The following is a 27236-nucleotide window of genomic DNA, read 5'->3' as shown; positions in this document are numbered from 1 at the left end:
CTTTCTTTTGTCCAGAAAGTATATATGAAATTACGCTTGTCTGGCCCAATAATCAGCTAGGGTTAATTTTACCACTCAATTATACTTAATAAACAACTTACGTGCACATGGAATGAAGATACTTTATAATATGTTTACAAAGATGTTATATAAAAAAAATATCTTAATTTTGAATTTATAGTCTTGAGATTATTTAGTTTGAAGAGTTATTGACAACAAATATTGAAATAAACATCGTTAACTAGTTTGCAAAAGCGAAATGAAACATTGTAAAGTATTCACACACGTTTGAAAAATGAAGACAAAAAGAAGAGTTTAGACATTTGAGTAAACTTTCTTTAAACTGCATGCCTTCAGATCAGGCAAAAAAAATCAAGAAAATCAAACTTGAGAAACATTTACAGAGATTTCAAGAAAAGTTAAAAGATTCAAGTAATAATTTACAAGTTATGTGTGATTGATGACTGATATTGCAGTATTTATCACCATATCTCTATTGTGCAACTAACACAGTAAGTTTTTTTCTTCATATTTTGACCTCTGTATTGTTATTTACGTGGATTCTAAGTGCCATTTGCAATGTGTAAATTGCTTTCTTTGGTCACTTTGCAAAATCCTACTTTTAAATAAATTATCAATATTTTCATGAATATTAGCATGAATCTGAAGGCATGCTGGTTTATATAAAGATTTAAACACTAAACTTCAAGTACGCCTCAATGCTATCATCGTAATTCTCCATAAACGGTGTTTGCTTCGGCGCCATTTTTCCACTGTGGATATTTGCATAACAAACATCTCTGTAGTTCGCAAGCCCTTTATCTATTCTCTTTCTTTCTTGGAACCATCTTCGGATATGCGGCACAGTTTTCATAATATCTTTTGTATATCCTCCGAGATTAGCCAAATGATCAACAAGGTCAGACTGAACTTCAAACGCATCAGTTTCACTTCTAACTGCTTCGCATCTAGAGTGCCAGATATTAGCGTCAGTTTCCATCTCTTCTTGACATTTTGGCTCTTCTTTCAACTGACCTACGATATATCTGAAGATATTTTGTAAATTCAGATAAACAATAACTTAATTATGTGTTTCAAACAAACTTAGCATTTAAATAGTTTTATTGATTATGTTCGTGTTTTTTTCCTCATTTTTATTGCATCTACACTGTACAGTAGTTTTTAATGAGAGTAGACAAACAAAAAGAAAAAAACTGTATCATATAAAAATTGAGATTATTACTTACTTTACGGTCCAGTTTGCAATTACATCGAAAAGATGAAATGTAAAAAGTTGCTCCTGTGCTCCAACGTAGAACAAATTTCTGTTTCCTGCTTTAATGTACAAAGCAGCTTTGTATAAACCTTCTGGATACAAATGCGTTTTCTCATCTATCCGAAATCTACTTTCAAGGAAAGGAAAGTGATTAATGTAACCTGTACAGAATATGACAGCATCAATATCAGCAAATGTTTGGTCAATGAAATGGACTCTTGTTGTTTCAAACCTATCAACCTGCGGTCTTTCTTCGATGCCAGCTGGCATAATACATGTGGAACTTTTTGGGGCAGTTCTGTGAGATAAAATAACCCGTTCTGCATTATATTTAAGCATCTGAAGAGCAAGATCCTCACCAGAAAATCCAGCTCCTATGAGCAGAACTCTTTTACCTGTAAACTCTTGTGCATCGCGGAAATCATGGGCGTGTAGAATACGACCGTGAAACTCACCAATACCGTTGATTTCTGGTGCATTTGGAGTGTTGAAAATTCCAGTTGCAACGACAACATGAGAAAATATTTCTTCTCTTGTCTCGCCAGTGCTATGATCAACTACTGTGACGATAAAATTGTTCTCATCGTCATTAAATTTTACATATCTCACTACTGTATTGAACGCTATAAACTTCTTAAGATCTGTGCATGCACCATTTGTCCAGTGACCTGAAAATAACAAATCACTTTAAGTAACCCGCCCAATGGACTATATGTCACCTACAATAAACATGACTATTTACATAGTTATAAGTGATTATGTTAAAAGTCTCATGTTGTCGAAATCATAGCTATTAAATGATAAAAATTTGAATAAAACATATTACACATATGAATATACTTATTTACCAATGCTATCAAATTCAAACAAAGTGTGCTATTGTTTAAATCTTAAATTGTACACAGGTTTAGACTATTTTCGAAAATTTTAATATTAGATCGCACTAAAAATACTTATTGAACAAATAAACCAAAACTCTTTACCTTCCAAATAGTCCCTCATGGCACTCCTAGGCAAATAAGTAGGCGTAGTTTTACCAAAGTGTTTTTCAAATGTGTAATCCGGAAATTCCATAATTTCTTTTATTGAATTACTCCATAGGTTTCTATACATTCCATTTGGGCAAGGTTCTCCGTGCTCATCAACTCCTGGTTTAATATATATTTAGATTTAGGAGAAAAAATAAAACTCTCTTTGAATAAGACAACATTTAAATGAAAACAAAATTATGCAATTTAATTCTACTTCATACTTTATGTTTATTTGCATACAAAATACCTTTGACAAATATAAAAAAGGGATGGCAAAGACAAAACAAATTCATCCAAAGAATAGCATTTTAGCTTACATTAAGAATGACAGTAATGAAAAACATCCATATCAACTGTTTCAATATGAATATGTTAAAAAGAAATACGGAACTACATTGATTAACATTTTGAAAGAAAACAAATACAATGAAATAATTCAGACTTAAGAAGCAGAAACATTTGTAATTATTTCAGTTTGTAATTTCAAAGTATGATAACAATTTGTAGTTGTGTTTCTGTTAGAAGTATTGTTACTAGAAGCTAATATTCTAAAGATGCAAAGGAATTGTTGATGGTATATTTTTTTTTCTTAGTTCACTTTACGTGGGGCAACATAGCAAGACGTGGTATTCAAATTCAATTTATATAAACAAAATAACAAGAATAAAGATCAACAAGGCAAAGGCAACGTTCACAGGACGACGCCCCCTGAACACACCAAAGCAGGACACCCAGAAGGCACCAAAAGTTTACATTTTCTTAAATTTATACTTTCACCTATCAATTTCAAGCGTGTAGGAACATAGTCTTAGACTATGTCTATCAAATTCAACAACATTTAGGTATTTTATGTTTTCATACTGTAAATTTTTATACCTGTTCTCCAAGAAAAATTCCATAACCCTCCCCAAGTTCGCTGCTTCTCATAACAAACGACATCAGGCATTTGTTTTAATTTTGAAAAATGAAACAATGTTGCCATTCCGCAAGGTCCAGCACCAATTATACAGATCTTTTTATCCATATTTAACTTTCAATGTTTGTGTCGCCGATTGTAAAAACTGTTTAAACTCAACTGTTTAAACCTCGTTTGTTTGACAGTGCATATATCATATTGCATTAAAGTTGGCCTAATTTGCATAGTTGAAGGCTGTAAAGTGTTATCGCATCTTCTCTATTTCACATATACACCATGGTTTATGTAAAACATACAATTGATGTAGACAGTTTAAAATATTCTATCCATTCAGTGTTAGCAGACCTTAACGGCTTCTCATTTATCCAAAACTTTCAATTTCTTAACCAAATACATAATGTCAATGATGTAGGTTACTGATGTGTTATGAATATAAGTACAAAATATCCAGTCAGTAACATACCCGGTATATAACACATTTATTTTAAATAAAGTCTTATAATTGTCTTATTAAAAAGATTGGATATTAATAATGAGTCAGAATTAACTGTTACTTTTTGATTCCCCAAAGGTTAGTATTGTGCATTAACTACCGTCTTTATAACTATGTACCTGTAGAAATAAAGCATCAAACAACAAAACATGTGCTAATTCGTATAAAGAAACAGAATTATAATTTCTGATATCCATGGAAGTGTACGCTACTGACAATTTGTGTCGTTTTCATTGATGTCATCATTTATATCACGACGATAAATATATCAAAGGCTTGAAGAGCCGTACAGTCGCACGGGTAAATATTTTACTAAAAATGCGTTTGGTAATATTTCACGAATATCAATGATTCATATGGTTAATTATTATTCAAATACTGCATTGATAAAGAACATTACTAAGTTTACCTTTACTGTAGTTAACTATAGTGGCTGGTACACTTTGCGCGTTGCGTTGTCGATAGCGACAAGCAACCTATATCATTATCGCCTTTTCATCTTGTCGTCTTGTCGCAAGCGAAACTCGCCAAGCGGCCGTGCGTTGTCGCACTGTTGTCTTGTCGTCCTGTCATTTACGAAGCACGCCAAACGGTGCTTTGTCGTGTGGTACGTTGTCGCAATGCCGCCATATATAGATATAGCCACCATCAGCCACCAATGCAAACCGATACAAATCAGACGGGTAATAAATAGAAAGACCGAAAAAAAACGAACATTTCTGAAGGTGCGAAAATTAAGTGTGAATTGTTCATGCTTAATTGCAATCATAAAACGATAAAGGTAATGTTATTACAAACTGCACACATGCATATACATTTGTGTACTTCCATTAATGATATATCAAATTATCACGCCATAGATCTCCTGACTGCTTTATGGTATTACTATTGACTTTATATTAACGTAGCACATGATTGAGATTTATGACATATCACGATTCAACGGTGAAAACATGTTTAATTTAAAGCCAGATAAAAAAGGATAACTTTTTGTGTTAAATTGAACACGCTTTGGTTTTCATAGTTTACTCTCAATTTAAGTTTTGATGATGGTGATGATGAATATCAAAGACGTCAGCCTATTTTTGAATAAACGTGTCTTTGTTAATCCCCAAAATATAAATCTTTATGTTTACATTTGTTAAAGAACAATCTCCTTATTTATAATGATATACCTCTATCCACTATATCCGATTTATAATTTGTAATAAATTACAACACGTGCTAATAATAAATTATATATTGCAATAAAATGAAACACGTGCTTATGATAAAACAAGAAAATGGACTAACCTGGAAATAAGGGAGGACAAAGTCGATGTTCTATATTTAAATGGTATTCATTATCAATATATGATGAAATGTTATAATAAATATTATATACATGTATTATGTATAATAATTAGAATAAAGACAAAAAACACGATAAAATTTAAGCACAAACGAGGAATATGTAAAATCTCTACCAATGATATTACATTTTTACCTTTGAAATGTTACTTCCCCTTAGCATTGGAGTTGCCCATGTAAATAAACAGGTTTAGATATTTTTTGTTTGTTTTTGGACTGTATTTATACTGAAACATTGTGCCTATCTTTATATTGTATACTTGTAGAATTTAGAAACATGACTTCGAAAAAGATGTGCATTATCGGCGCCGGGCCGTCAGGAATGTCGGCGTTATTCCAGTTTGCAAAGCTTGATAAAATGCCCGATGTTGTCTGCTACGAGAAGCAAAGCACGTGGGGTGGACAGTGGAATTTTACGTGTAGAACAGGTGAGGAAGCTATTCTAAAATGTTTATGAATTATGTTTGATGATGCATAGAATTTACATGTTAGGGACAAAATGCTATGTTATTTTTAGGAATTATTTTTATTGTATTGTATTGATAATAGTAACAACAGCAACAACAAAAACAATGTATTTCCACATAGAAAATAATGAAAAAAGTAATAAGAAAAAAAAAAACACTCTAAAATTACGTAAGTATGCATTTATCATTAATCATAGAAGAGTTCACATTAAAACTTTCTTCTTGTACAATTATGATTTTAAAAATCAGGTACGTCTGTACGATAAACGTCTCTGTTTGTGTGTTAATTGTATTGGCATGTCTATAACTTTGAAGCACATATTTAATATAAAAGCAAGAGTTGCACCGTGAACTCGAAACAGAAATGTATGTCATACTATTTTACCCGTATTAATTTGAATGAAAGATTAAAGCAGCATGCTACGGAATTCCATAAACGACATCCTACTGCTCACTGCCTACTGCTAACTGGACAGCCTGCTGCTCACTGCCTACTGCTAACTGCTTATTGACAGTCTAAGTCTATGTATGGATCAAATAGAAGTATTCCGAATGTACACACATGTGCGCCCGCCATTTTGTTGAAGGTAAACTTTGCGGAAAACAATGGTAAGTAAATTAAAAAGGATTATTTTATAGCCTAATAATTTGTAATTTCGAATTCATTGCAATGACTTGTGTATGTCCCACCATTGCACACTGCTTTGATTATGTTATGAAATGGTTCCACGTGCCTTTTGCACAGGTAATTGATAAATTGTCAAATATAGGACTCATTTTAGGGTAAATCAACTTAATGATAAATTATTCACAAAGTATCTGTGTTCGACAATCAACATTGACGGGCCTGAGCCCACTATTCCTCGGTTGAGTGGCGGAGATCTGGACCATTATGTCAACACTCCCTTATTTTATTTAGAATTTTATAGTTTATTAAACTTTCATTTGACAACATTTCTAGAAGAATATCTGTAATATACTGGTGAAATCACTGGTGAAATTTAGGCAAAACATTCTCTCATAATCAAACATGTGTGAGTTCATTTACGAGATCATTTTGGTTCAGTTTTCATTGGCTGTTAGTTATAGCTTATAAATGTGTAATTCCTTATTAGATGTTATGTTATGCATTTATGTTAAGTTGATTCTTGATAGTTTATGTTGCAAACATATGTGCTTTGAAGGTTAATTATAGAATCAATTTTATTCCAGTACAGAGGATGATAAATCTGACAGAAACATTTCAATGGAGGAACAGCCTATACTTTCATTGACTTCACAGACAAGTAACAGAACCAATACACCTGTATGAAAATATTGAAATTACAATGGAAGAGGAAAAGGACTACATAAATGTATTTGTGCTTATAGACGAGTTTAACTGGCTTCCTTCTGAAAGCATAAACAAAGACAAACTTGGCTGTATTCAAATTGTTTCAAAAACGTTCAATATTTCAATGACATAAAGAGTGCAAACATGAAGTGATAAATTACAGCTGGGATCAGCTTATTTTACGTTTATGAAAAGCCATTGTGCTATTGAAAAACTCTGAAAAATAATAGATTCTTAACTATTTAAATTTACTTAAAAATTTCTGATAGACAAAATGATCATGTTGATGTTACAATATATTTTCTGACGTGTTTGTTTTAAAATCCATCTTTTATATAATTTTTATAATTATCTTGTTAACAAACACACTTAAAAGTGAACTTTAAGGTTGGTTATCTTTTCTACTTCTTTTTGCAATTACCGCAAGTAAAACCATAGAGCAAATCTGCCTCCGTATTTGCCAGAATCATCCAATGAAAGTCATTACTATTCTAGAAGTTTGACAACTAAGGTAAACAGTTCTAAGACATCGTGATAGTGTAGAGATTTTCTTACAACATGTATATCAATTAATATTGCAGAGTATATTTACATTAATATGATTAATCTCATAACAATTATATAATTCATAACAGAACTTTGAATTATAATTCTGCTTTTATATTAATTACTTCCCCGAAACTTTACAAATATGTTATATAGATTTTGATTTTTTACAGGCGTGTAATAATTTTTATTTTTAAATAACGGTGTATACAAGAAAATATTAGCTTACTGGTCTTATTATTGGGACTAAACACTTTTTATGTGGTGTTATAATCAATAAGTGTATTTTGTTTTTCATTTTAATTGTAAATAAAAAAATTCTTTAAAAATAAAATATCATAATTTTCTTGTAATTTTGTTTATGTTTAGCTCCCCGGAAAACAAAATTATGACAAAATGAAATGAAAATGGTTATATATATGTTAACCATAAAGCAAAGTTTGTTTGTTGAATGTTGTAACATGACCAAGTTGGAAAAAATGATATTCAACATTGTCCACAATAGTGTCTTAGTCCATCAATTTTAAATGCATAGGATCGCGAAAAGTATGTATTAGGAAGATGAAGATTACGTTATATTTTTAGTTCCATAAGAAATACACCTGAAGCTCCAAAATCTGGCAAGTTAACTGAATATTTCTCTTCAAAACAGCTTTACAAATTAACCTAAAGACAATGAAATAAAAAGACAGCCGTCCAGCAATATATTGATTGATCTGTTTTCTTTCCTGTGGTTTTAATGCCTTTATCATAAGTTATAAAAATCAGAATGTAACACAGGCAAAACTGCAAAAACTTAAGAATTACATGCGGAAGGCCTCAAATTTAGGATACCGCAGTTCATCATATCGTTAAACAATTACTAACACTCCTTTGTATTAAATAATAATGTCCACGTAACTCAAAGATCTTTCAATGATTTTATTATGCATCGACTTTCCAATTATAACACAATAATTGACATGTTTGGCATCATGCTTCTGTCGAATATTTTTTTAACATCTACTAAAGTAACAATTTCTTGAGTCAAATCTAAGGCTTTGTAGAATTAAGGTATAAATGTACGGTCTACAATCACCAGAACAAGTATTAACTTTTTAGATACAACTAAACGGTTCCATGTATGATTTGGTATACTCTCCCAGTACGTTTAACGGTTATCAGAATGAACTACTGGTAATCCGAGACGTGACTGGTATATATAATTTTGTCTGAAAATCGTTTTGAGCACCATTATCTAGATAATTTTCGAAAAAAATATGATAGCATTATTTTCAAAATGCGAACATAAAACTGACCGTTGTAATTTAAATGTAAAAACAACGACGTTCTTGAAATTACAAGGCCTCCGTTTTAAAAATATCATTAAGTACTATAGTTAGGATAGGGTCAATATCATCTAATGAACAAATATAATAATATATATGTTATATGGTAGATGTATCTAAATGACTGTCTTTTACAAGCTTGAACAGAGATACACATGTATAAATAATTCAGCAAGCAGTTTTATTTGGTAGCTCAAAATTACCGAACAAGATTTAATGACAGAAAAAAACTTGTAATATTTGGTTTGATAACATTTTTATACAGTTAACAGGTCTATGATTTGGAAAAGTTCCAGATGTCTGCAAAGATATATACTTATATTTCTGCTTAGTATAACGAGAATTATACATGTACATGTATAAATGTAACGAGTCCCAAGGTTTCAGTCAAAGTCTTCATTAATGATACAGAGTACTGTAATTCCTTGACCAATACTGTTTCAAACGGCCTCACTATAACATATAAACACATTGGAAGAAGTACGTAAAAAGCCAACATTTACTTTCAGGCTGTTTTGGGTATTTGACAGGTGTAACAGTTGGCATTCATCAATGAACATCAAGTAAGCATTAAACAGTCGCTGTAAGCATTAAGCAGTTGAAAGTAAGCAGTTGACAGTAGGCAGTTGACAGTAAGCAGTTGACAGTAGGCAGTTGACAGTAAGCAGTTGACAGTAAGCAGTTGACCGTAGGCAGTTGACAGTAAACAGTAGGCTGTCGTTTATGGAATTCCGTAGCATGCCTACAGACTAAGTTATTGTGTAGAAAACAAAGAGCGTAATTTACACATCGTAAACCGCGATAGATACCAAAAGAAGTAAAACTATGCAAAAATAGCCCTTACTGCGTTACTCACACAGACTCGAAATTTAGTAATACAATAAAAGGGTAAAATGTAAACGTGACAAAACTTTGAAACTTCATGCAAAAAGAAACATAAAGGCCTTAGATGGCTAAAGTCAGAACTGTTTCTATACAAGAGACAAATGTATGGAATATAGAAACAGGTCATTGAGTCATATTCATGATCTTTCAAATCAAAATCAAACTCGGGGGTGCGACATAAATAGCAACAGTGACGTGACTTTTCAATTTCAACTTGGATGTTGTAGGTTCGAATCTTAAAGAAGCACTATTTTTTATGTTTCCTTTTTTAAATAGTTTGCAAAACATGACTACGGTACTATGTTTTGTGCATGCAAATCACATATTGTATGACTTTACATATTGAAATAATGAAAAAGTTATATATAGATGTAAATATTAAAGTAATGAAATAAAAAAAGAGAAAAAAAGAATTAAAAAATAAACAATTAAACAAATGATTCATCCACTAGTGCTGCATGCTGCAAATAATTAAAAAAGTAAAAGAAATATGAAAAAAAATAGTTTATGGAGTCGAACTTAGCCTACCGGGCAGTCATTATGATTTAAAGTATCGAAATCTATAGTATCATTAAACACTAGTTGGTAAATTGCTAAAATTACATAGTCACGCCCGTTTAACTCACAACGAGTGAAAAATGTCCATCGGTAAAAATGTTGTGAGCAACTTCCGTTCCTCGTTGTGAGCACCCATATTTGACGTGTGACACGATAAACAAGGTGAGTTTTTCATAATTTTTGAAGATTACAGACATTTATGTAAAAATATCGAAATGCAGTTAGCTAGCGATGTGTTTTCTGAGTATGCATATGTAAAGATATTGCCTGTTGGTGGACAATTTGATGGAAATACCGTGCGACGCAGTCAGTCGGGGTAGCTGAAAAACTGAAGACAACTTCTCTTTGGACCTTATTTAACATTGAAAACGTCGATTCTGGTGACGTTTTGTGCATTCTAACCTAAAACAGATGCCCACAAGTCTCCAGCGTAAATTATAATCTGAAAGTCTTCATAGAAACGAAGATATACACTTTTTTGCTTTAATCCTCGTTGTGAGCACCATAACCTCGTTGTGAGCAAGACAAGCGCAGTGCTTGTCTGGTTTTAATATGTAATTCAAATGGCAAGAATACAATTTTCAATCTACCAAAAACAATCAAAACGTTTTTGTACAATAGTTTTTCTTTGCAATAGTTCTTTTTTTTTCTTTTTTGAAAAATATTCTTCATATTCACAAGTCATCAGATTAACAGAGGAGGTAAATCAGCTATTTTATTTCGTATACTCTAGTGTGGCACGAGTGAACATCACGGGGAGTTTATGAATATTTCAACAATTTCACAATCTGTGTGATACACACATACGTGTGTTTATCCTGAGCTGAAGACTGACCAAGTTATGTAAAACAAGAACTATCACGGTAAGTTGACAATGCCCCTGAAGTGGTTCTTTAGCCTTTGATTTATGGACCAAATAGCTTATTTGTTTTTGGACAATTAGATCTTCAATGTGAAGCTCATTCAAGGTCAAGGTGAAATAAATATAGGTCAGTTGGAAGGTCTTGTCCAAAGGGGCATTGTGTCCAAATATGAATTAATTCCACTTACTAAGTTATGACCAATGTTAAAGTTTTTTAATGTTCTAGAAGGTCATTCAGGGTACAAGGTAAAAGAAATACAGATCAGTTTGAAGGTCTTTCCTAAAGAGGTGTTGTTTCAAAATATGAGTAGAATCCGTATGCTATTAAGGAAGTTATGACCAATTTTTAAGTTTTTGGACAATTTGACCTTCAAGGTGAAGGTCATTCAGAGGTCAAGGTCAAAAGAATATAGGATAGCTGAAAAGCCTTGTCCAAAGATGTGCTGTGCCTAAACACTATGGCCAACACTATGGTCTTGTGCTAAGGGATGTTGCGTTCAAAAATGAATCAAACCCGTTTACTAAAAGAAAGTTATGGCCAATGTTTAGTTTTCGGACAAATTGACATACTGGCAGACGGACAGTTCAAAACTGCCTCCCTTTGGGGTATGCACAACGTCTTGCAAAGAAATGCTGCTTTGCAAAAACGTTTTAATTGCTGTGGTAGATTGAAAAATATATTTTCACCATTTGAATTACATATTAAAACCATACACGCACTGTGCTTGCTTTGCTCACAACGAGGTTATGGTGCTCACAACGAGGATTAAAGCAAAAAAGGGTATATCATCGTTTCTATGAAGATTTTCAGATAATACTTCACGCTGAAGACTTGTGGGCATCTGTTTTAGGTTAGAATGCACAAAACGTCACCAGAATCGACGTTTTCAATGTTAAATAAATTCCAAAGAGAAGTTGTCTCCAGTTTTCCTGCTACCCCGACTGACTGCGTCGCATGGTATTTCCATCAAATTGTCCACAAACAGGCAATATCTTTACATGTGCATACTCGGAAAACACATCGCTAGCTAACTGCATTTCGATATTTTTACATAAATGTCTGTAATATTAAAAAATTATGAAAAACTCACTTTGTTTATCGTGTCACACGTAAAAGATGGGTGCTCATAACGAGGAACGGAAGTTGCTCACAACATTTTTACCGATGGACATTTTTCACTCGTTGTGAGTTAAACGGGCGTGATAGTGTGTTTCTTTTCTTTTTTCCGATCTAACGTTGATTATTTAAGACTTAGACTTCCTTTAGAATCAAATGAAAAAGAAAATATTCCCGTGAAAATTAGGCATAGTGTGCCAATCTCATATATGTCATATATCACCTTATTACATAGTTTCAAAAAGTAAACGGTGACCTACTGGTGATATAAGTTTGTTTATCTTGTGATATGAATTAAATAACACATGAAGCTACTCTTTGAATGTAATGCAAAAAATGGATGTGTACGTATAATATGAGATTATTAATGCAACAATTAGCTGTTGATTCGTGTTTACTAAATTTGTTGTTTTCCTCTGAAAACTCATCTTACCCGATCATTTGTATTGATGAAATTCAGCTCTTGACGAATATGGAGAACCTACTCATAGCAGTATGTACAAAGACCTCTGGATAAATGCACCAAAAGAAATATCTGTAGAATATCCCGACTACACGTTTGAGCAACATTATGGTCAACCGGTCTCCTCCTACCCTCCGGTCTCAGTTGTAAGGGATAACTTGGAAGGTATGTATATCACTTTCTTATGTGAATGTACTTTTCTTATTATTTTATGTATTCAGACGCTGTAAAAGGAAATCATTATTAAGAACCAATAACAGCAAAGTGGTGTAAAAAAATGAACATGTGGCTGTCAATTCAATTTAAATTATCATAATATGTAATGTGGGAACATGTATACATTCATATTTCAAGAGTATGATTTCTTTTAAATTGAGCATCAACGATACATTAAGAAATCCAAAAGTTTAAAGTACTGATTGAAAGTTAGCTGTACATCAGTCGTTTCTATCTTTTCAAAACACATTAACTATTTTTTAAAAATCGGATATTGATTCGAGTATTTGCCTGAAGTTCAGGATTTTTTCTCTCCTGAAAACACTTTTTCAACATAAAACCAACTGAAACAATGCTAAATTCAAATTTTACAGTCCTTCATTCAGAACTTTCACCAACGGATACAAGTAAAATGGTTTCCTGCGGGGAACATTTTTTATGATATAAAGATATTTCATTTAACTATTTTCAACATTGTTTGGGGGATAAATAAACGTTTGTATCAGGAATATAGTTGACAATAATCGATCAATATAGATGAAGGTCTTTGGAAACTAGTGACCGTTGAAGACCTGAGACCGGAGAAGGTCGAACATAAATCATTATTTCTTTTTAAGAAAATGATTAAATACCATTTTCTGAATAATTCCAAGCAAAAAGAATTAAAGTAAACATACAATAGATAAAAACAGAATCCCTAAAGAAAGCCCAACAAGGCAAAATTGAAAATGTTGCAGGCTCGGTTTGATTGAGCCTGTTCATGGACGGTACTGGAAAGTGCAAGTTACCGTCCACGCCCCCTAGCACCGGCTTAAGCAGAATTCAACATTTAAACGTGAAATAGTAAAATTTTGAATTTAGAAACATCCGTAGATGTGTTCATACGGCGGTTATCATGGAACCTTCAATGTGACACTTCCGTGCCATTTCATGAAAAGCGTCGTATGGTCCCCAAGCAACAAAAAGCGGGCGCCCGAAACTAAAAAACAATGGACGGAACTAAATAAAATGGAATTTTGAAAGGGGATCAGAGGCTATGAAGCCTGCGTATCAAAAAGGGTAAGGAAAGTTCCAAAAAAAACAAATTTAAAAAAAAAGGTTTTTTTAAAAAATTTTTGCAGAAAATATCTCTATCTAGTTGGAGATTTCCACTACGAAAAATTTTTAAATTTTTTAGATTTTTTGGGATAAACAAATTTTTTTTGTTTGTAAAATTTTTAAAATGATATTAAAAAAACATTAAAAATTTCAAAAAACACATTAAAATTTTTTACCTTAAACGGTTTAAAAAAATTATTTGAAAAAATTTGAAAAATCACGGGAAAAAAAGTTTTTTTGTTAATTTGGGTAAATTTCCCAAATAATTCCCCAGATGTATATCCGGGAACAGTACCGGCAAAAGGTATTTAGCTTTTGGGTTTTTGAAAGGTCAATTTTAAACCCAAAAATGTACGGTTTACAGATCAATGCTCCCCCCATGTTCCGAAAAAGGTTCCCCTGGGTCCTCTATGGGCCCCAAAAAAGTTTAAAACCGGGGTAACCAAAAACCCCGGGGGTTTTCCCGACCCAAGGGGAAAGATACTTTTTTATTTGTTTCAAAACGACGGGCCATATTCCAATTATCTGGGAAAGCAACATATGAAGCTTAAAATTTTTAAAACACAGACTGATTTAAAAAATTAAAACAATTCTTTTTTCCCTTTAAAAACTTTAAGGTTCATTACCCCCAACGTCTTTTTATCCCATTTTGTTTCTCCGTTTTTTTAATTAAGTTTTTTTCCTTCGTAGGGGTTTTTCTATTTTTGGGTTTAATTTTATAAAAGTTATATCCCCAACAGACCCCTTTGACAGATAATTGCATTAAAAATATCACTAAAAACTTGGAACAATTTTATCTCGCGTGTGTTCTTGCAAGGTGGGATAATTTATTAACGAAATAAGAGATAAAGTCATAAGATGCTATAGCAGACGATTCTAAAGCATATTGTTGTTGTCACATGGTTCTGTACGATATCACTAAATCAAAGGGGAGAGAATAGCTTGGCAGAGCAGGTGCGCTTTCCCTGCACACTATATGTCACTTCTGCTTTACGAAATAGTCTTGGTATATGTTGGTTAACAATGATAGACGCTTTATCTAGACTTTCATTGACAATTTCGTCCAACCGTTATATACAGGGTTAAGGTATTTCAATCATTCTCAATAAACAAACAAATAGTTTGATAAAAACGTTTGATAAGCCACATTGCGCGGCAAAAATAATTTAAGGAATGAAATGTCACAAATAAAAACTTGAGAAAAAAAGTCTATGCCAGGTGTAAGCGGTTTGTCTTATCAAATTCGTTACATACCACCAACTGTACATATCTTAGAAAATGTTAATATTTATTCATTTATGGCGACATGTGTAATTAGGTTTATTGACGTATTAGGTTTATATGCGTTCATTGAACGCCGCCTTGGTTTTACCAACAAACCTATATGTCATCTTTCCTGAACAACATAATTAAGACAAAAACATTCAAAAAAATATGTATTTGTTAAATTATCTAAAAAATACTTTTTCTTGCGTTGACTGACTCTGACAACATGTAAAGACGTAAAAAATGGCCGAGGTTTAGAAATGTGTCCATTTGAATATATTTGAATCATTTACAATACTCTTATTAATTACTATTTGTTCTAATGGGCTTAATTTGTTAAATGTCGGTGGCTGAAGTACCCTGAAGAACTCCACTGAGGTTTTTTTGACATGACGGGACTGGAAATAATTTTTTGAGATTATTACTCCATTTGATGTAGATCTATACTAATAAAATATGTGCAAAATTTCAGATCATTAGCTCGCTCCGTTTTTCCAGAATAAATATTATAATAGTGAAAAATGACCCAAAATTGAAAAGCGTTTAAACGCTTTTCACTCAAATCGGACTGAGAATAGCACACACATATGACTTTCAATGTATTTATTGTGTACTTCTTAGTTATATTTTATTAATACTTCTGTTTAAAGTGCTCATGTTTATCTATGTAAAAAAAAATGTTATGTTTTAGGCTTTTAAACCTCATTGGAGTTCCTGTAAATGAAACGTTTGTTTCTGTACAGTAATTTTCACGCAACATTAGCTAAATAATGTTAAAACAGTGTATTGAAAAGGGTTAAAAATGTTTTTTCTCCTTTTACAAAAAAAAAATATTCAGTTATTTATATATTCTCCTTATCTTTTTACTTTGATACACACATGACAACACTACGAAGAAGAACAAAAAATAAAAATCACATTTAACTCTACACTTTTCTTTTGTTAAAAATAGGTCGCTGGCAAAACGCAGCTAATCACGATCTTATAAGATATATACGATTCAACACTGTTGTCAGACATGTTCGTTTCCAAGACGACAAAGATAATTTTCTTGTCATAACTGAAAATCTCAAGATTCGAGAGACGAAAGAAAATGAATTTACCCACGTGATTGTCTGTAACGGTATCTTTAATGTTCCAAACATGCCTTATTTCACCGGATTCGAAGATTTCAGTGGTCGCATAATGCATTCACATGATTTCAAAGAGGCCAATGAATTTAGAGGACAAAAGATTTTGATTATAGGATCAACCTTTTCCGCTGAAGATGTCGCAATCCACTGTCTGAAATTTGGAGCAACGCATATTATCATATCTTTCAGAATTAAACCTACTGGTCTTAAATGGTTGCCAGGTATCGAAGAACGTCAATTGGTGAAGATCTTCGAAAAGAAACAGGCGTTTTTCAAAGATGATACACAAGCAGAAGTTGATGTACTGGCTACAAAAGTTGTTTTCCGTTCTTAGAAAGCCGGTTGAGAATAGACGAAGAGACATCCTTCTATCCTGAAGGACTTTACAAATCGTCGCTTTTCCTGAAAGCTGGAAACAGGAAATTGTTTTATATAGGTGCTCAACACCAGTTGTACACACTATCGCTTTTCGAAAATATAGCCATTTGGGTATGCAGGTAAATTTGATGACAGTTGCAATGCAAACAAGATCTTTTTCATTTATATTTGTTTTATACTTAAGTCTCAGTGTAGAAACGGAATAACTGTTTCATGTACAGGCAGTCAGAACGATTTCATCCGTATGGGTTACTGTGCCATTTATTGCAAAGTTACATGTATTACATTTCAACGTTTATGCTTTTACGAGTACAAGAAGTAGATATGTTGTTACACAATAAAAAATTTATTTACAATGTGCAATAAGTAATGTTTTAAGAATATACAGTCGAGTTATCTCGATCGAAACTTCCAGATGTACGTCAAATTGGTTAAAAAAATTAAATATTGTTTCAGGTACAATGAGCGTACTTACGAAATTATTTTCATTTTTCTTCAAAATTAAGGATGTTATATTAAACAAACAAAGATATATGATAACAACAAGTCTTTCTTTATTGGCAGATACATAATTGAAACGCTCCCTAATGAGCCGGTATCACAAACAGAGATGGAACTAGACTCTGAAGAGATGCATGCCCGGGCGTCCATGCTGATTACAAATAACGATGTCTTAGAATTCCAGACAGATATTATGAAAATTCTTGTTTCACGCACAGGGCGAACAGTGAACTTTGAGAAGATCATTGAATACATTAAATTATGGTTTGACCACCGAGAGGAAGGAATTGAAAATTACCGAAATCATTGCTTTCGGTCTATGTATACCGGAACTTTGTCACCTAAACAAGTTCCTTTTATGGAAGCATTTGATGACAGTTTAGATACCTTTCTAAAAAACAAATAATTAGACTCTAAAATGATTTTATACACCATACAAAAAGATGTTTTAAATGTAAGTTTTTATATATACCTGCGTTTTTACAACGTCTATATTCAAGAGCCATATAGGTTTGAGTTGCTCGCACACTTACAGAGAGTAGTTTCCGGGATTTACCAACAAACAGTCTTCCCATTGTATAAAATAACTATTTATTGACTTAATTGATTTAAGGCATTGTAACACCACATTTTGGGGTTGAATGCACTTTGGGTCCAACGCATTTTGGGGTCAAAATCGAGAAATTGACCCCAAAATGCGTTAATATGCTACATATCAACGCACTTTGGGTTCCAGAGGTTTGAAGGTTTCACCAGAGTTCTGCTTAAATACTGAGAACTGACTTATTTTCGATCTGCGACATTGAAATATTTGAAGTGGAGTTCAAGATTTCATTTATTCGACCGCTTGAAATATCTAAAAATTGTGTTCATATAACAAAGTACTCTAGTACATAAATTGTGGATGTATTCCTAAATTAAAAGATGCTGCGAAAAAAATCCCGTTCTGTCAGTCATTTACTTGAAAACTTTTGGTGCCATATCGAGCCCCATTTTAAATATGATGGGGATGAAATAAAATGCAGTTAATATTTTTTCCAAAAGAACTATAAATATTCTTTATTGCAATGTTCTGGTGAAATATCAAGTCTCTCGATCGGACTATAAATAGTGATTTTTACAAATATATTCTTAAGCTTATCAACAAACTTAAGTTATTTTTTGTAAGCTTCCTAACAACCGTTCACCAGAAGCTTTTTAATGGGAAATCTAACATACTTCTTTAGAAAGGTTAAACATGAATTTAATAATGTTTAAATAATAGTATCAGAGAAATGTAAGATACTTGTTACCTAAATAAAGTAGAGTAGTGATAAATGTGAAATGGTTTGTCATAAAAGTAGCAAAATGTAAACAATTTAGTATTGAACTTCCATATAAAATACTAATTCACTATAACTGTACTCATTGCCAAAAAGCAACAGATGAAAAAGATGGTTCAGGTAATTGGCCAATGAGTAACTTTTTGGATACTATAGAAGTACACCAGAATTTAAAAGCTTTAAAGAAATACAAATAAAAGCATTATGGGCCTTTTAAACGTAATTTCTATCATCTTAGGGGGATCGCCACCCAACATCCCCTCTAGACCCTACTATTAGAACTTTACATTTTTATGAAGTTCCGCTCTTAATGTGTGACTACATACATGTTCTTAAATAGTTTTACTGCCTGTACGAACTACCACTACTTAATGCTGCATATACACCTAGTCAAGTTTCTTAAATGTCACATTTAGGTAAGCTAAATAAATGGCCCTTTCAACATATTATCGGGCACATTTTTCAGAATGTTTACTTTTGTCTATGCTAAGGCTATCATATTTCAACAAAATATTTAAAAAAAATATATGGGAAAATGACTCAATTAGCTTAAAACAATGGGGTTAATGAAAGGTGTACATTCTTTTAAAACAAATGGAAAATTTGAGAAAAAAATTATATTTTGAGCTTAGTAATTGATACAAATTTTTTACTTACTTACTGGTCAAGAACATTGAAATCGCTATTGATACTACTATAATTCAGGGCACATGTTTTGCATTTATTTAATACCTTGATTTTTTTTTTACCATTAGCTTTGACTACAATACATTATTTAAAACATAATGAAAATTCATTTTTATGACCCCAAAGTGCGGTCGTTTGTCTGATATTAAAAAAATCATAAGGACCTGTTTAACGCACTTTGGGGTCGAAATTGGACCCCAAAGTGCGTAACACACTCTTGGATCGGACCCTAAAGTGCGTTGGAACCCAAAGTACGGTGTAACAAGGCATCACTTTTGTATTGCATACAGTGGCATCTACTTTGAAATCTTTTGAGCGTTTTTCATGTCAACACAAATGACCAAAAGAATGCGTCAAATGTGTATTGCTATGCGTCCTTAGATATGTATGTGCTGGTCAAGGTGTGTTTAGTTGTAATGACTTTTCTTTTAATGTAAAGAGTATAACTTACGCGTTAATACAGTGTTAATAATATGTATTTTAAACATTTAACACATATTTTTGTAACTATCGCTGTATCCGGGAATTTTTGTGTCATCTGATGTACATAATGCGTTTTAAAGCTTAGAAAGCATTGTGTTTTATACCAATTATTTTCATGTCTATGTTTGTCCAGCGTGAAAAAAGAGACTTTGCATGAATAATTGTCACGATGAACTATTGAAACTATACGTTTAAGAATTCATATGAGAAGTAATAGCCGAACAATACCCGTTCAATATCAAAATTGTTGTATTTGTTCTACAACAACCACGCAGTTTGTTCTATTAATAAATTGTCATAACCTATGTTCAATTCGACTTTTACTTACGTCCTTGAATGTCAATCCGATCCGTAAGATTAGGACAGGATCCACATCCAGACAGTTTCTCCGACCCGTAAATAAGGACATGGTGAACAGCATGTCATGTGTAGTACATCACAATCATGCAGAATATTCGCACAGAATATGATTCAATAAACTTGGTGACAACGATATGAATAAGGATTCGATCCAGTTTTGTACTGTCCATTTATTATGTTTTTCGTCATGGTTCAATCTTAATTCATTGCACATTTATTCGAAATGCCATCATATACAATATACATGTAGAATTAATTAATTTCATTTAAACAAACACTGCGTATTCAAAATTAACTCGAAATCCTTGTTTAGAAACATTTAATTGCTCTCGTGTGTTTTTTAGTTATTGCATTAGATTTGTCTGTTAACTGCCCGAACTCAAAAAAACTTTTTAATTCTGAAGAAGACACATCTATATGTCTTTCCTTGATTATGGCATATTGATATATTACTCTGTATGTTCCATGTTATGAACATGTAAATGTGAAATAAACGAATGAAAGAAGTCTAAGTGTGTGTGGCGCTATGACAATAGTATTTTATGTGATGCATTGGTTTCTAAAAGCTATAGCATGACAAATATTTTGAATAATTAAGAGACCCAATTTTGATATCTACACCTTAAAGTAATTTTAAACAGCAAATTGTCATTCACACGCTTTAATATTTATCAAAATATTGTAACAGAAATCGTTTTTAGAAAGATCGACAGTGGTTCTTTTGAAAGTAGTAAACAAATTTATTAACTCGAATGATTAAAACAGTAGAATGATAGTTGAAACGTATAACATTTAAATTGGTATATTAAGAAAAGTAATGTCATCATCTTGAAGTAGATATGACGCCTAAGTACAAACTATGTGTCGGTCGCAATAACATATTTTGTTTCTTACAACATTATTTATAAGAAAATTATTTGTCTCATTTTACCCCACATATTTTTACTTTTTGGAAAAAAAACCTATGAAAAACTATTCAACTAACAAAAGCAAACATCGAGGTTATTTTATAAATTGTTTTAGTAAAATAAATAAAAAGATAAAGCGATATTTTCTAACAATAATCAATCGGAATTTTACCCATTTAGTGTACTTGTTATCTGTTTCAAGGACATTGATACACGCGCATAATAGCTTTATTTAATGATGAATCACGACGGTCAGGTAAACCGGAAAATATAGTGGCATTTAGTGGCTGACATTATGCTCTGTCCAATTGGATCGTAGCATTACTCACTCAAATTCGTTGATACATTTAGTGTATTAAATCGATTAGAACTTGTTATTAAATGCTTTTTGATTTTTTTAATGTTATATTTTATATTTTTATTGTTTTTATACATTTATTGATGTTGAGTTATAGTCATAAAGTTAAACCTATACTTACGTAAATGTCTATAATGTTTTGACAAGTTAGAATACATAGTTTGCCTGTGAACGTTAAAATCTTTAACAAATATTAAATAAAATTTTAGTGGTAATTTTTAATTAAAGAAAATGCTTAAGTAAGGCTGTCAATAAGATGGAACTATTCGGTAATCACTTGAATATCTGACAATTTATATTTCTTGTTTTCTAACTTTAATAGAGAAAAAAAACCAGAACCAACCTACTTTTCTTGTTCAAAAATAGAATGAAATCTCAATGTTATTTGAGAGATTATGATTACTGACAAACTTATAAAATGACATTAATAAGTATCAAATACTTAAACGTAAGTTTGGTTCTTATAATATCATAAAAAGGTTTTTAAACGAATGTGAACCTTTTATCAGCGACATTTTGTTTTTTTACAAAATGCATAATTGACACCCACTATCAAATTCAAATTTCATTCGCTGATATTAACAGTGAAGATATAATTAATAATCAAATCTAACCACAAAAGAAACAAGAAATGAGTATTTCTTTCTTTTAAACTATATACACATACATTATGCCAAACTGCATTACACGTACACATTTCAGTTACGAACTGCTTCAAGGCAGAGGAAAATTCTTTACTATTCATTAATTTGTAAAGCATATTTAACAAGAGCTGTTTCACTTATCACTAGAGGGTTTCATTTGATTAGGTAATTTTCAACTTTCCAGATATGAATAATCTTAAGTGCTAATATTCTTGTCGAAATTTGTTAAAAAATCTTCGCTTAAAAATTGAAAATCAACATTAAAATATACAAGAGTTTATTTCAGAAAACATTCGGTCAGTATGCAGTAAGTGTTATATAGAATCATATAATCTAGTGAAACGATCAATGTCAAAACTTTATAAAACATATATCATGAAGTTACACAGTATTTTTTATCAATAAGAAAACGTTAACTTAGAATACTATCACTTAGTGACACAAGAAATCAACATGTCTCGGAATATAATGATATTACTATTAAATAGATACTAAGGACATATACCATCCTATCAATAAGGGTATAAAACACAAAACAAAACAAGAAAGTATATTAAATACACGTCTTGCAGCGTTTGGGGCAATCTTTTGATTAATTATGGAAAGTAGTGTTTCGTACATAGAATGCTTTGATTAAGTTTCAAATTTCTATTCCATTTTCTGAATTCATTAATGCAATAAATTTAGGTATATTTGGTCTTTTCCAAAAGTGTTTTTCCTATATTGTTTTCGTAGTTTAGCATATAGCGAACATTCTAAAATAAAGTGAAATTCATCTTCTAAAATGAACAATTTCTAATTTTCCTATCATCAAATATTTAATTCACCAGCCAGATTTAACTTAAAGTATATGTGAAGAAACTCTAAGCAGACCAATTTTATTCTATTTTTCAATATCATAACACATTTAAGTACTTCTGAAATTAAAAACTGCAAATAATACATAAGAACGAGCTCTAGTTGAATCATTTAATTCTGTAAACAAATTTCGGATAAAAACTTCCTATATACTCTTTGTTTGACTGAACTGATAAATAACTAATGTTCTTTAGTTAGGTCTTATATGTTACTCTCTATACAATGAATCATAAATTATTTTAACATATTTTACATCTTTAAGTTGTATAAATGTTAGCCCGTATTTTATAACACTAACAATTCTTCTCTATTTCAAATTTGTTATTTCTAGATCTTTCTAGAACACTATAACGCCTAACTAGTTTAAAAATTTAAATGCATTTTCATCTAATACCGGTTTACATATAATTTGTTTTGTTTTGTGATTTACTTTCTTATTAATAGGATGTTATCTGTGCTTTGTATCTATTTACCAGTATTATAATTTGAGACATGTTGATACTTGTATCACTAAGTGATTCTATTATTAGCTAACGCTTTCTAATTGCTAAAAATAATGTGTAACTTAATGATTTATGTTTTATATAATATTTACATTGACCATTTGATTGTATTGTATGCTTATTTGTTATACGTACTGTATACGCATGGGCATATTGCCCGAATGTACTTTGAAATAAACTCTTGAAACTCTATAAATATTGTTTATGCTGGAAAGTATGCATACGAAAAGGTACAGACGAAGAAAAAAACTATGATAAGTGTATACAAATGTCTAAACACCAACCTTCAAGTACGCCTCAATGCTATCATCAAAATTCTCATAAATGGTGTTTGCTTTGGCGCCATTTTTCCATTGTGGATATCTGCATAAAAACATTTCTGTAATTAGCAAGCCCTTTATCCACTCTCTTTCTTTCTTGGATCCATCTTCGGACATGCATCACAGTTTTCATAATATCTTTTGTATATCCTCCGAGATTAGCTAAATGATCAACAATGTCAGACTAAACTTCAAGTGCATCATTCCACTACTTATTGCTTTGCATCAACAATGCTAAACTTTAGCGTAAATTTTCGTCTCTTGGGATCTTAGGTCTTCTTTTACCTGACCCATAATATATCTGGACAGTTTCCCGCCTGATCTACGTAATGAGGTTGGCTGTTAAGAATTTGTGAGCAACTTTTTTGTCTGAGCCTAAACAATCATTTGAAAAAGATTTAAAAGGAAATTCCTCAAAAATCAGATAGAAACTTTTTATATCACAAAGTCGCGAATATTTTGTAGAATAATGATAACTGTTATTGGCTTTGACTTTAATATTTCCCAAAAAATTGAACTATACAAATAATATCATCAAGCAAAATAACGACACATCTGTCCAATATTGATTACATTTAGAGTAAGATGAAAGAGTAAGATGTAAAAAGAATAAGCATACGCGTGCTGGTTTGCACAATGTTTCACATTACTACAGTAATGTTAATACTAATTTATATGTGCATTAATTTGTGCATTTCGGTAACAGTAGATCATTCTATTCCTTAAAATTGCAGAACAATAGACCAATGTTTCAACAGGTTTCTAAAAACTCTCGTCATGTACTCACATAAGTTAATTTTCAGTGATATAGATAAACAGCTGACTTCTATAGGCGCTTATTGTAAAGGATATATAAAATGTGCTCAAAAGCGTACCGGACATGATGAGCAAATGCACTGTGTATAGTATATAAAGTGAGCTGTGAAAATGATTAAATGCCTACATCATCTTCTTCATTTTTTGTATTATCATAATCATTGTCATCGTCATAATCATCATCGTTTTTGTCATCATTTTTTTAGACATTCATGGAAAGTAGAGGTATCAGACGGAGTAAGTAGTTTGTTGGCTGCCAATATTATAATGATAACAAGGCATATAATAATATGCAGGTATTAACATGTATTACATAGTACTTCAATATTCTTGAGTTTTCATGAAAAGTGGGAAATTAAGGAAATATCTATATTTACCTTAATGCAATTATGTTTATGATTTAAGTTTTGATATCATCATTAGATAGAAGATATTGAATGCACATAGGTTCAATAGTGGATTTATTGAACAAGTAACATACAAAAGCATATGTATTCTACATCTTATAAGATTGAACCAATGAACTTCCAGCGTTAACACTATGTAATTTACATATATAAATCTTAATCGGATTCAATATTAGCAGTCAAGCCTAGATAATATTATAAAATTTTATCAAGTCATTTGCTTTTACGATTTTATCAAGTAAAGTGCAATATCTGAGAATTTATTTTGAATATTTAACAATGATTTCGATGATATTAAGCCAAATATTACCAGAAAAAGATTCAAATTTTGATTTATGTCTTGAAATTTCTTTATGATGTCCAGGACAGTATATTCACAGTACTTGCTATACCCAGTACACTGAACACTGCTGAACGTGTGTACTTTTCATCACTGTAGAAGTCAATTATTATAGCATAAAATCGGCTATCTTTTGCCCATGTTATAACGGGCCAAAACCATGCGTTAACATAGTCACGCGCTCTTGTTATAGCCCGGTTTTACCTATGCGGTTTTACCTATACAGGGCCAACAAAGTAATCAAACAAAAAAAGACGATTTGCCCTGTTTGCCAAAGTGTTATTTTGAAATTATTGATTCCAGGGGCCTCAGTCGCATAACGGCGACTAGCATTCAAGTAACTATGCCGAAGACATCGCCGCTTATCTTGGTTGTCGCCCTTTCTAAGAAACGGACAGTTGTCAAAGTAAACAAATAAATGTCATTCAGTTTAACCCTCAAATTAACTAACACAAAATGATTATGAGAAAATGTTGTTTTATTGTTAATATTGATAAATGCTATTTATATTTCTTTGAGAGAATAATGTTTAGTGCTTGATATTCTTTTATAAACTTGTAAGCTTGGAAAAAAACGATTCTGATGTCACTGATCTTTTTTCTACCGTCAATCTGTAATCATTCTAAGAATTTTCTGAGAATCACGTTTCATTTTGGGCAGAGTAATTTTATGTTATTATTTTTTTCTTGAGTTAATAAATCTCAAATGATAAGCTTTGTTAAATCAATTAAAATTCGAATTTTTGAACGATTCTGAGCATTTGAATTTCCCAAGTAGTTGGCCCCGGAAAAATAAAACGCATACGTAAAACATGAAGTATTGGATAAATACCGTCCAAGCACAAGGATTTAATGTAATTGTGTTTTGTATTTAATATACTTCATGAACCTTTTTTAAAATTTTATGCTATAATAGCATCAACACACTTTTATTTCGTGTTATAATTACTGCAGAGTCCCTCAGAACTGTTGGAGCCCTCGTCCTACCGGGCTCGGGCACCAACCGTTCCCCGGGACTCTGCAGACGTTATAACACGAAAAAACGTGCGTTAACCCTATATTGAAATTTTGTATATAAATACATGAATACACGCGGAGAGGCTTGAGGCATCTGCCGATTCAGAAATTTTATTATAAAGAAACTAGATTTTTTCGTACTCGGGGAATAATTTTTTCCTGGAGCAAATGTTTTTTACAAAAAGAACATCAACTCTTGTTGGTGTCAATGTTAATATATGAGCCGTGTCACACCAAAACCAACATAGTGCGTTTGCGACCAGCATGGATACAGACCAGCCTGCGCATCCGCGTTTTATCGAGTTTATACCATAACCAGAAAGGTTATGTAATGGTTTCTCAATAATTTTTCAGACTTTGAATAAAAATATAATATCAAAACACATCGCTATCAGAAATTGTTACATCGGATTGATTAGGAAAGATTCATCGAGGGTACTATCGATTAGCGATTAAAACATTTCTATTATTCATGTCGATTGGTTTGCATCAGATATGTCTTGTTAATAAAATATTTTTTTTTACCGACTTGTTTTTTTTTCTGCCTTTATTCAGTTTAAATTACCGACATAAAATTATTTTTATAATCTTTACGCTGTTAAACAAAAAATAAATTTTAGACTTTTCCATGATTTAAATATAAAACAAGCCATTTCGTTGAATTTATATCCCCAGCCAAGTACCAGTTATCACTAACACAACAACTCGAGACATAAGGCTTTATTTATATATTTATCATTGCATAAACAGCAATATTCTTTGTACACTATAAAAATTCAGGGAAATAACAGAGATCATAACTCTAGACATTAGACATGCCAACGAGATGCAAACTGCCTTTTTGTATTGATGGTTCCCATAGAAAAATGTTGAAATCAATCCATCAGTTGCAAAGAAATGGCAAAAGTGCTCTATATGCATAGTACATAACTGATCAAGGGTCATAACTCTGTGTTGAAGGGTCCGACCTGAACAAATCAACGATATGCGCATCTTC

The 27236-nt window shown here is 31.7% G+C and overlaps 2 protein-coding genes across 2 annotated transcripts; one reads left to right on the top strand and one right to left on the bottom strand.

Annotated features, from left to right (window-relative positions):
- Positions 1-700: 700 nt before the first annotated feature.
- LOC132745433 (trimethylamine monooxygenase-like) lies at positions 701-3561 on the bottom strand (the record flags this gene model as incomplete). The annotated part of the gene is given in 4 exon segments (XM_060734347.1): positions 701-1046; positions 1248-1944; positions 2260-2424; positions 3184-3561. Coding segments are annotated over 4 exon segments (1356 nt in total), but the record flags the coding sequence as incomplete, so codon positions are not given.
- Positions 3562-5233: 1672 nt separating this feature from the next.
- LOC132745434 (trimethylamine monooxygenase-like) lies at positions 5234-16672 on the top strand. The gene is made up of 3 exons (XM_060734348.1): positions 5234-5494; positions 12623-12790; positions 16158-16672. The coding sequence occupies exons 1-3, from the start codon at positions 5344-5346 to the stop codon at positions 16670-16672; spliced, it is 834 nt and encodes a 277-aa protein (XP_060590331.1). The 5' UTR covers positions 5234-5343.
- Positions 16673-27236: the final 10564 nt, after the last annotated feature.

The sequence above is a fragment of the Ruditapes philippinarum genome, unplaced genomic scaffold (assembly GCF_026571515.1).
Source record: "Ruditapes philippinarum isolate M1 unplaced genomic scaffold, ASM2657151v2 ctg2641_1_1_1_1, whole genome shotgun sequence".
Taxonomy (NCBI): Eukaryota; Metazoa; Mollusca; class Bivalvia; order Venerida; family Veneridae; genus Ruditapes; species Ruditapes philippinarum.
This window is presented reverse-complemented; position numbering and strand designations above follow the sequence as displayed.

Excerpts from the sequence above, each read along its gene's own strand:
- LOC132745434 (XM_060734348.1), top strand. The coding sequence starts at position 5,344 with ATGACTTCGAAAAAGATGTGCATTATCGGCGCCGGGCCGTCAGGAATG. Across the intron at positions 5,495-12,622 it reads GAATTTTACGTGTAGAACAG|CTCTTGACGAATATGGAGAA; the intron begins GTGAGGAAGCTA and ends GATGAAATTCAG. Across the intron at positions 12,791-16,157 it reads TGTAAGGGATAACTTGGAAG|GTCGCTGGCAAAACGCAGCT; the intron begins GTATGTATATCA and ends TGTTAAAAATAG.